General features: G+C 28.4%; 1 protein-coding gene across 2 annotated transcripts; it reads left to right on the top strand.

The window, feature by feature from the left end:
- Positions 1-1025: 1025 nt before the first annotated feature.
- Positions 1026-6792, top strand: LOC113857949 (hsp70 nucleotide exchange factor FES1). 2 transcript variants are annotated; one of them, XM_027490306.1, is made up of 7 exons: positions 1026-1277; positions 1685-1776; positions 1904-2054; positions 3582-3709; positions 3809-3967; positions 4050-4235; positions 4777-5238. In XM_027490306.1, exons 1-7 carry the CDS (start codon positions 1079-1081, stop codon positions 4984-4986), a joined length of 1125 nt encoding a protein of 374 aa, XP_027346107.1. In that variant the 5' UTR covers positions 1026-1078; the 3' UTR covers positions 4987-5238. The 2 variants fall into 2 exon arrangements, with proteins under 2 accessions (XP_027346107.1, XP_027346099.1); XM_027490298.1 differs by having other exon boundaries at positions 1029-1277; positions 4774-6792.
- Positions 6793-12304: the final 5512 nt, after the last annotated feature.

Below are 12304 nucleotides of genomic sequence, written 5' to 3'. Positions count from 1 at the left end.
ACAAATACCAACTAATGAAATTTGAATTGATATATAAAAATTATTTTGGTTATATCATGATAAAAAATTTATAAATTTTATTCATATAATAAAGTTAATTTTCTAAAATTTTGAGTAATATTGTAAATTTCACATCTCAAATATAATAAATATTTTATTTCTTATATGAAAAAAAAATATTTTTTAAATATCGAATAAAAGAATAGGCTTTATTAAGTATTTGATCTCTATAAAAGTTACATAAACACCTAAATATGATACTTAAGTTCAAATTATACAATTTCTTTAAAATTATAATTTGTTAAAATACATATTTGGTTCGATATTTAACATGTTTATGAGTTAATTCATATACTTAAAAAAAACTTACACTTCAATTCCTATACTTAAAATAACTAATATTTTAGTTTTTATATGAATATTTTTTTTATAGTTTACTTTCTTTCGTGGTTAACATGTTACAATTATACGAATTAAAGATTAAAAACTAAAGAGACTAATTTGTAAATGTGTGTTAATTATATAAATTAAAGGTTAAATTTAAGTTTTTATTTTTAACGAAGAACGTTTTTAATATTATAAATATGAATATTTTAAGAAATAATTTTTTACTGGATATTATATCATATATTTTTCTTTTATTAAAAATTTAATTTTAAATTTAATTTTTTCATATTTTTTTATCTTAAAAATTTATTTTTCATTTGTAATTGTTTAAAACAGCAAAATATTTATTATAAATGATGAAAAATATTTTTAAATTAAAATTAATAATATAACATATATTTAAATCTTAATTAAAATTGTAATATAATAATACCGAATTGCACTAGTTAAATTTTAGTGTCTCGATATTGATAGTTTAATACATAATTGCATTTTTCTCGAAATTTTTTTGCGTTCCAACGCAATGAAATTTTCCAAACCGTTGGATCTTAAATCGATGGTGGTTATTCATCCCCATGACGTGTCTCTCGGAAGGAAATAATGAAGGTACAAATACTAGTGTTCTGGGGCGAAGTGGAAGAAGGAACACGAAGGGGGGAACTGAAAGTGCTCGTGGCTTCGCGTTTTCTGAATGGCCAAAACACTCTGCCTCTCTCTACTACTCTTCATGGCGGCGGTGGCGACGTCGATCGCCGCCACAGAAAACAACTTCACTTCCGGCGGGCTGTTATGGTCCACTGCCACGGAAGAATCCGATCTGGCCCCGCCGGAAGATTCAAACTCCGACGGCGGGTTTTCTTCACTCGACGGCATGTTGCAGTGGGCTATAAGTATGCATATCATGCTAGTTTTCTAGTGTTTCTCTCTATATATATAGATTTTAAAAATATATAAGGTCATTTATGTTAGTTTTAAATAATAGTAGAAATTGTGTATGTAGTCATTAAATGTTCATTTAATTCTTATAGTAGCCCCTCAATATGTATTTCATTTATCAAATTATTCTTCTAAAATTCGTGACATGAAAATTAATTTGGTGGAAGAAATGAAGTTCTAGAGTCTTAAGCCAATTTTTTCATCCCTCGGGACTAACATGGTGGGCTATTTTTTTGTTATTTTCTTAAATAGTGAAATAATCGAAATTGTATTTTTAATAACCATTTGGTTAATTGGAACATTCATTGCTATAGATAATATTTTTTTCTTTCCTTATTTTTAATTTTTAATCTTTGCATAGGTCATTCTGATCCCGAAAAGTTAAAGGAATCAGCAGAAGCTCAGCAACAGCTTTCACCGAGTGAGCTACAAAAACGTCAATTGGAAATCAAGGTGCGTATCACTTTCACTGAAACTAATTCAATTAAAGTGGTTTTTTTTTGTGTGTGTGTGTGTGTGCGCGGTGCTATATGTGTTTATTATTCACTTCTGCGATGCATTGTTGGTGGCGATTAAATAGGAAATAATGGAGAAGATAAAGATGCCTTCGGATGCTGAATTGATGAAAATCGCAATTAGTGATTTGAATAATGTGAGTACGTCTTTGGAAGATAGGTTACGTGCTTTACAGGAGCTTCTTGAGCTTGTTGAGCCAATAGATAATGCAAATGGTAGGTGTATATAAATGTTTTCGTATACCATTATGTTTACTCACTTGTGATTGCTGAACAAAGTTTTAAAGTGAGGTCATGTGCTGTTACTGATATTACGAAAAATTGTGGGCAAATGTGACTGATACAGCTGCAATTGCAGTTGCGATGTGGTCATGGAGACCACCAAAGCTGCGATACTGTGGCTACAATTGTGGTTGCAAACCACAATTAAAACCCTGTAGTGTTGAATGCCAATGTATGAGTTTTAACAAATTTTATGTTAGTTGCCTCTTTTGCTCGGCTTTGAATCACGGGTACTTCAATTTGTTAAATGTACCCATAAATTTTTTTTTTTTTAATAATTATATGCAACATAAATATGACCTTAAAGAAACTAAATATGATTAAAGATATAGCTAATTATACCTTAAGTGCTAGTTAGACCATTTTTCTTCTGAAAACAATAACATTTTTTCTTGTAAATTTATAGATTTTAATACTTTTCTCTTCATTTTCTCATATATTTTCTTTATTTAATTAAAGCATTCATCCTTACTTATAAAATGTGTGATATGAGTTTGTTATATTCTTTTATCATAGATATTTTACAGCAATCTACTAACGTACCATACCTATAAATTTTAAAAATTGCCATATTCCATGCCTGTACTCATACAACATAGTTACTCAGGCGTGGGACCAGCTTTGAGACTATAAGCAGAGTTTGGCCAAGCCAAGTGACGTTGTATGATCCCTATAAAGCCGACCTCACCTAGTGGAATAAGCCTTTGTTGTTGTTGTAGTGTTGAATGCTAATATAGTGTTCATATGTCATTTTGGTTGAACTGGCTGCTAATATAGAAATGCTGTAAGGATTTTGTTTTTCCTAATTTTGAAGGATTTGATACATACCCTGAACAGTTATTCTTAACCATTTACCAAGATGCTTTGTAATTTGGAAGCCTCAAAATCTATTTTTAATATTGAGGAATGCTAGCATTATATTCTGTATAAGTGGTTAATTTTTGAAAAAGTCAAACCAATTTTTATGAGAAAAGTTCTTTGACTTTTTAAAAATCCAACCAATCAAAGGAAGTGTGTTAAAGAGTGTGCTCAAAGGAACGTATTACTAGCATTTCTCATTTATTATGTGCTTTAAGTTTTTTAATACTTGCTTTACCTGAAATCGTGTCAATATGGTTTGCTTTTTTATATTTTTTAGCTGAACTTTGGAAACAAATTGAAAAGAAAATCAAGCTGTACCTACTTTCATATTAACGAAAGGACAGAGTGGAAGAACCCAACGTTACACATTTTTCTATCTACTGAATGATATTTCAAAAGCAGATAAATAGTATGTGTTCTTTCTTTTCATGCATCACTTGCTCATGCAGTTCTATAATATAATAGCAAAATTCTTTATATACATTACAAAAGATCAGTAGTTAAGAATCTTTGTCTGCCTTTGTTTCCATGTGCTATAAACTTATTATTGTTCTTTCCTGTGTAATGGTGTGTTTCTGATAGATATTCCATGTCTGTCAGATTTAAACAAACTTGGGGGCCTTTTTGCTGTTGCACAAGAACTTAATCACTCTGATCCAGGTATAAGGACAGTTGCTGCATGGGTTCTTGGAAAAGCTTGTCAAAATAATCCAATTGTTCAGCAGCAGGTATGCTGTTTCTTTGATGATTAAGGAGCTTTAGGAAGTTGTTAAGCATTGATGGGAGCTAAATATTATAGTAATGCTGCCAAATATCAACTGTCCCAGATATTGGAACTTGGTGTACTCTCTAGGCTGATCAAAATGGTAAAATCTCATTCTATTGAAGAAGCCAATAAAGCACTGTATGCTGTTTCAGCTTTGATTCGGAATAATTTAGCTAGTCAGGATTTGTTCTATGCTGAAGCTGGAGGATGGATGCTTCAGGTGACCTACCTCAGGTTTAATATTATTAATTTTATTTTGAAATTACTCTGCAGAAATAGTAACGACACTCATAAATTTTTAGGATATTTTGAGCAATGCAACTCTCAATATCAGACTACGCAGGAAAGCTGTACTTTTATTGGCTGATCTAGCAGAGTATCAATTAGAAAATGTAGACAGTGACGAACTGCCATTTTTTAATGACCAGGATCTATTGAAGTCTGTGGTTGATTTAACTGCATCAACCGACCTTGATCTCCAGGAAAAGGTGATTGTTGACATGGAACCTGATATTTTAGCTAAAGCATTGTCAAAAGATCTGTTCTGTTCTGTCACTAACCATATCTGTGCAATGAAAATGTCCTTGGTCCAGTTGTCACCTCTTAAAAACAATCATTTTGAACCATACCTCTTCCATCTGAATATATGATTGTTCCGTTATTGTATGTTTGCATGTAAAATTTGATCTAATGAGGTTGTTTGATACCTTTATTTCCGTATTTCAATCTATGCTTTCAATATGCCAACAATTTGTCACATTTCTGGGAGATGATAAGCACACTTGTCCAAATAAATAGAAAAAATATTTTAAATTTATATTTGAAACAATGGAGTATTTTCAGTAGAATGAAAGTGAGGGATTCGTTTAAACTAGTCATTTTAAGTCCTTTATTTCAATTTGGTAAGCTGTGCAGATTATGTTTGTGCATGCCTTCTATAAATCTTTCATGCACAAAATGACCCTTTATGTGGTTCATGTTGAGCTTTTGGTTTGGCTTACGGTATTGCTTCTGGCATGTGTCTAGCAGGCCCTTGTTGCGATTAAGAATCTCTTGCAACTAAGGACCACTGAAGCCCGGATCTTTAGGGACTTCTGTGCCTTAGGTGATGCACTGAATAGAATGAAGCTGTCGTTGCATGATTTGATGGTGGATGAGTATCAGAAAGACTATGTGATGGATGTGGAAAGTCTTCGTGTTGAAGTAGAACACATTTTCCATAGAAAGCTGGTAAAATAATGATGAGATGACATCCCCTTAAGGTGCTGATTTTGTATCATTATCTAGTTTCTAGAGATTACTTTTCTCACAATTTTGATGCTGCTGTAGGTAGACGTTTGAGAAATGGATGTTAGATGCATTAATATTAATTTTATAGTGTACAGTACAGGTTATTCCCCATCAATTTACTAGAATTTGGTGATATTTGATTTAAATGTATTCGGTTAGATTTTATTTTGTATAAAATTTGAGTTAACAGATATCTTTTATTAAGTAAAGAAGCATAAACTTAAATAAATACTTTATAAGATAAATTTGTTGATGTGTGTGTGTGTGTGTGTGATATATATATATATATATAGAGAGAGAGAGAGGGGGGGGGGATCATGTTATTAAGATTAACTTGATCACAAAAACTCATTATCAACGGTAACTTATTCTTTATAAATAATAAATTTTGTCTATACAATTGCTGAATTAAAAGATTTTATTCAGTAGATTGAAAAACTCATCCAAGTCAAAAGTTAATTAACATTTCATCAAGTGACTTAATGTAACATATTAACATTTCATACAAGTCAAAAGTTAATTAACATTTCATCACTTTATGTACAATGTAACATATAATATATTTTTTTAATTAACATTTCGTCATTTCCTCTTAAAAAAATGATAATTTGAGAAAACATACACCCCAATTATCATTTTTAATAAGAGGAAATAAGAGAGTGAGAGATATAAATTTGAATTGTAAAACCATACACGGATGTTATAAGATTGGAGAAGTTACATAATCACTTTAAAAGATAGTGACTTTTTAATAATTTTACATGACTTGTATGTTTCAATCTTGATTATTCATGATGAGATATAATAATTAAATTTTGTTCCTCTTCCTTACATGAAAAAAGGCTCTCTCACTAGAAAAGGAAGGAAGTAAACAACTAGTTGATGATACATTGTACAAATAGATCATGGGATCATTAAGGTTCCTATGCAATTCTAAATTTGATTTGGCCAATAGTGTTGACTTGGTGAGCATATTCTTTGAAGCCTCACCTCATTGTTGTCCAGAGGATTCTAAGGTATATATTAAGGACATTGGATTCTATGGTATACATTGGATTTTCGGATTTTGATGTTATGTTCCCTAATATTAAACAATGTACAAAGCAGAAATTATAGGCTTTTCGGATTCAGATTGGTGTGAAGACAAAGACAACCACAAGAGCACTGCAAGTTATATTTTCATGTTGATAAAACACCAATCTCATGGAGTTCTAAGAAACAAAGTGTGGTAGCATTATCCTCTTGTGAAGCATAATATATTTTTGTATCTTTGGGAGCATACCAGGCTTTATGGCTTGAAGTATTGCTTTAGGAGATGAATCTAAGTAAGGAGCTCACCACCTATGAAGTTACTAATTAACAATACATCAACAATTAACTTGGCTAAGCATCCTGTTAGTCATAGCAAAAGAAAGCATATTGAAATAAGGTTCCATTTTCTACAATATCAAGTCAACAAATGTAAGCTTAAATTGGAGTACTGCAAGTCAGAAGAGTAGATTGTTTATATACTGACTAAACTTTTGAAGATTGGTAGATTTAATGAGCTTAAAAACAAGCTGAGAATGTCTTTAGCTTATTCAAATTAAGAGTTGTGTTGGTGTATAATTCAAGTTAATTATTGAGTTGGTTGATAGTTAAAAGTTGTTGGTAGTTACTATTAATGCAAACAACTAAAAAAATTGGCTTTCTCTAAACAACCCTAAATATGTCTATTTTATTCTTGGCTGTAAGATGTCTAGGATCGTGTATCACGTAAAAAAAAGAAGTGAAATAAGCATGCCTCTAATGTTTATGATCATGCTTCATTCAAAACAAATTTGAGGATGACAAAAAAGACATTTGAGGGAAAAAAACAACACTCTAATAGGGGAACTGTTATAAAACATGAATTAAATAACGTGACTGAAATATAAGATAACAAAGGACAATACTATTGAAACAAATTGGAGATGTGGAATTTATTATTTCGAACAAGAGTTGCAAAATGGTTCAAGATTGTCAACTCAATTGCATAATTCTTAAATTAAAAATTGTAAAGTACCTGTTACATATTCAACATGTATTTGTGCTACCAAGATATAAGCCAGACTAAACACCAATTTATTAAATATCAAGGCTAAGATATGAGTACAAAAATTGATCAAGCACTTCTCTTAATTATCATGAAAGATTACGATATTTCAGTTTACATGAGAAAAAGGTAAAGCTTGTTATCACCAATCATAAGAATTTTGCATTTTGCATTGTCACTGTGTATGGACAATTTCAAGTTATTGCTAACCTACTCCAGCATAATTTACAAGCTATTAAAAAGCGAGGCCTTCCCTGCTAGATTCCTAAATAGCTCTATTTTTTTAAAATCTATAGTTTGTAGGTTTACATTGGCCTAAGCCTCAAAATAAAGAAAACAATGGACTAGGGTTAGGGTTAGGAGTGAGCTAGTCCACTTATTTTATAAAATAAATAATTATTATTATATCATTTTTTATAATATTTATTAAATTATTTTATCTAAATAAATTAAAAAAATATATTTAAAATATAAAAAATATTTATTCAATATATTAAAATTTTATCATAAAAAATAATATCAAATATAATTATATTATAAAATTAAATTAAATTTAGTTTTTGTATTTGTTTAATTTTATTAATTAAATTTAATATAATATGTTAATAATTTAGGATTTTAATTAAGAATTAGTAATAAATATTTTTAACTAAACAATAATTAAATAATAAAATAGTATTTTATAAAATACTATTTAATAATCATTTTAATAAATTTAATTAATTCTAGTATGTTTAAATATTTTTTAATAATTTTTAATAATTATAGATTTATTATAGCTTAAGTTTATATATAGTATGATTATTTTTAATATAAATATAAATATGTAGAATCTTAAATGATTAATTTTAATAAATTTTATATAAATATATAGGTATAGATAAATTTTTTTATTAAAAAAATATAATTATTAATATATACTTAAAATTTAATAATTAATAAATATTTACATATATTAATATATAAATAAATTATTAGTTAATTTATCAATTTCTATGTAATATATAAGTATGTGTTTTAATTTATTATTTTTTTATATTACATTAATAATATCATGTGATTAATTTTATGTATATTTATTAGTTTAAAATAATAAATTAAAAATAAAATTAAATATTTTATAATTATTTTTTTAATTTAATAATTAATATTATTGTCATATATATATATATATATATATATATATATATATATATATATGACAATAATACTAACTATTAAATTAAAAAAGAAATATATATATATATATATATATATATCGCATTTAATTTAAAATTTTATATTAAGTTTTATCATAATTTTTCTATTAAAATAAAAATTTTAGAAACACAAGTTATTTTAACCTAAATATAAATTCTATTAAATTAAAATGAATTAAAGTTAAATTTATAAATATTTATTATTCTTACTATATTCACATGTTAATTTTTTGCATTGATAAATTTTATAATATAAAATATTCTAAGTCTATAATTTCTACAATGAAAATGTTTATTTATATTTTTTAACGTATTAACTTTCATTCAGTTGATTTAACAAATTTTATCAGTGTTATTTTTTATTGTCAATTTTATATGTTTACGGTGACTTTATTTATTGAATATAAGATGTTTTTATACAAATAAAATATAATTCTTAGAAAAAAACTAAAATCTATAATATTTTTAATAATTTTATAAAAATAAATTTAGAAAAATAATAGTATAAAAATTTTATAATATGAAAAAAATTTATAATTAATATTTAAATAATATTTTAAAATTTATTTATAAAATTATATAAAAATATTATTATAATTATTTAATAATTGCCAATAATACAGATAAAAATTATATAAAAATTATTAAAATTATATAATAATTATTAATTTTTATTAATTTTATTTAATAGCAATAATTAATCTAAATATTTAATATTATATAAATTTTACTTTTCTTTCTTTTTTTTAAGCAATTTTATTGAATTACAAGTTTATAATAAAAAATATTATATAAAATAAATATTTTCACTAGATATTCTAATAATTATTAGAATACATATATAGTTTCTTCAAATCTAAATTTTTTAAAAATATAAAAAAAAAAATATTTGGCTCACAAAGTCTTGGCCCTAGCCCTGATCCTGTGGGCTTTTTGGCCTTATAAGCATATGATTTGGTAGACTTTTTGGCCCTAACCCACATAGACTAGGGTTAAGGCTGAGGCAAATAGGCTTTTTGACAGCTATTGGTAGCTAGCAATGGAACATGGAGATGTGTAAAATCCTTAGTTTTTTTTTCTTAAAATATAATAATTTCGATTGAGATAAGAAGAATTAGGATGAGTTTATTATAATTATAGTGTGAAAAGATTTTAAAACTTTCATTTTCTTAATTAATTTAAGAATATACGAAAGCCTTTGAGATGAAAAAAATAGTTAATTATAATTGCATTACACTTTACTAAGTAAGACTATACATTAGCAATAAAAATATATATAACATACATTAGATTTCTTTCGCATACAATGTTTAATATGTAAAAGTTATTTTTCATAATACATTAGAACTCAAAATTACATAATTACATTATCAAAATAATCTAAAGTCCTAATGAGTAGTATGGATTCACTAAAAAAAAAAATACCGAGGAAATGATCCTAGTCATTGTCGTCATACAAACTCTCCATTCTCTTCTCTTCTCTTCTTCTCTCTCTCTCTCGTTCTCTCTCCCCTTTACGAATTGTTTCTTTCCATTCATGGAGACTTAGACTTTCATCTAGTTCAAGGATTGAAAAAGGGGCTGAGACACTCTTGAGGATCGGTTTCACAATTTATTCAACAACAAATTCAATTTCATCTCTTCCTTCTTTCTCCTTTTGCTAATTATGATTTCGAATTGAAGTTCTTTGTTTGAATTGATAATTGTGCAATTGTTTGATTACATATTATTCAGTTGATGTATGTAATTAATTCTTTTTGAAGGAGTGTCAATTAGATTTTCAAGTTTGAGATATAAGATTAATGGCATTGGTGAATTAAATTAACACAAATCGATTAGGTTCTAGAGGTTTCTGAACTTTGAGCGAATTGTGTGTTAATCGAATGCATGAGGTTTCTCGTGTGAATGCTTAATTTGAATTGAGATTTCATTCAAATTTAATGTTAATCACTAATTTGTTGGTTGATGCATTTTCTTGGAATCCGATGATAGAGTGGTCGTAGTTCTTCTAAATTCTTGGATTAGAGTTTTTAATTCTTGTTAACTTTTGATTCTAATTAGTGTTATTCTATAAATCAAACCCCCTCTAATTTTATAATCATATAACGTTATCATCGTTGGGAGACAATTCGGATTGCACCTCTTACTACATAATTTTTATGCAATTCAGTTTTTATTAATTTGTCTAAGCGCGACACTCGCGATCAAATTTTGGCGCCGTTGCCGGGGATGATGATATTATTTGATTATGTAATTCTGTGTTAGTGTGATTGCATTGCATATTTTGTGTTGCGTTTTACATCTAATTAGGATTATGCATAATTAGCATTTTTCATCGAATTAGGATTCTGCATAATTCGCATTTTTCATTTAGCATAATTGTGTCTATGCATTCTGTTTTAGTAGCCTTGGAATAGCATAGTAGGTAGTCATTTATCCTTGCTTAGTATTACATCATTCAATTCTCTACATTTTGTGTTGTGTTTCTGCATTTTTGCATTCTGCATTCGTAAAAAAAGTACACGGCCATGTATCTGAACATGTAGATCTTTGTCTAAACTTAAAAGTGACATAACTTTTTGCACACAACTCCTATTTCTTATTATAATATATGCATTTCATATAGCTCGACGAGATCTACACAATGGCAACAGGTCAAAGGCCGGTTGGTGGTTTCTAAAAAAAATGTCTTTTAATTCTTATTTAGATATTATGGCTGAGAGAACTTTTTATGCTAATGATCAAAGAAGAATAGAAAACAAGCTAGATGATTTAGCTTCTTTGATCAAGCAATTGACTTTCACACAGATGGATACAATGTTTTGTGAGATTTGTGCTTCACCTGAACATTCCACTGATTTCTGTCCTATTTTGCATGAGCCTACAAGTTGGATGAGTCATCCAAACTTGGAATGGGAGAATTCTATGCAGCAATAATATCAACCCCCACCACAAAATGTTGCACCTTCCAAGAATGAGCCTTCCTTAGAAGATTTGATAAGGGATATGACAATTAACGATCTGAATTTCCAACTAAGAACAAAAACATCCATTCAAAACTTGAAAAATCAGATTGGTCAGTTGGCAACAACAGTAAACGAGTTGAAGTCTCAATGTCCTGGTAATCTGTCTACACAACCAGTTGTTGAATAAGAGATTGTTACTTTGAGTTCAAGAAAGACCATTCAAGACTTGCAAGAGCAGCAACCAATGGATGAAAATCCTAATGCTACCGCTCTAGGAATTGATTACAGTCCAGCAAGTGCAAAATTTACTTCTACTCCTTATTCTACTGCTACTAATGCAGTAGAAAATTTTGAGCAAACTATTCCTCACTCATTTCATTCCGTTTGCCATATTGATTCGTTAGATAATTTAGTGGATGATAATTTGGCTGAGTTTTCAGATTATATTGATTATCCTAGCTTAGCTAATTATTCTGATTCCTTTACTTGCAATGCATGTAATGATTCTGCAAAATGTAGCATCTGTGTTGAGATTAATACATATGTTTATGGTGATTTTGATGTAACTATTGCAGATTCTGAAAAAGTAAATCATGATGCATCCACAGCAGATTCAGCTCCAATTTTTACACTGCCTCCTTCTCTAAAGCTGCCCCTTGCATCTGAGTTAAAGTCATTTCCTGAGCAGTTGAAATATAAATATTACATCATTGTATATTCAAGGGAGCAGCCTAGGTACAGCAGCAAGACACGATGTTCTGCACATCAAGGAAATGAAGAGCATGAAGAGAAGCTTATTAAGTTTATGAAGTAGCTGGAAATCCCTCCGCGGCTATTTCTTCCATGTTCCCAATTAAATGAAGTGCTGCAAATTTATGAGAAAAAGGAGGAATATCTAGGGATACAAATGAAAATGCTACTAATAAAAGTGTCTCCTAGAATTAAAGATCATAAGGCGTCAAGTTAGTGACGTTAAAAGAGCGTTCTATTTTAGAGCCTAGAATGGATAAAGTACTCACAGTGAACGG

The sequence above is a fragment of the Abrus precatorius genome, unplaced genomic scaffold (genome assembly GCF_003935025.1).
Source record: "Abrus precatorius isolate BTA unplaced genomic scaffold, Abrus_2018 Scaffold1, whole genome shotgun sequence".
In the NCBI taxonomy this organism is placed as follows: Eukaryota; Viridiplantae; Streptophyta; class Magnoliopsida; order Fabales; family Fabaceae; genus Abrus; species Abrus precatorius.
This window is presented reverse-complemented; position numbering and strand designations above follow the sequence as displayed.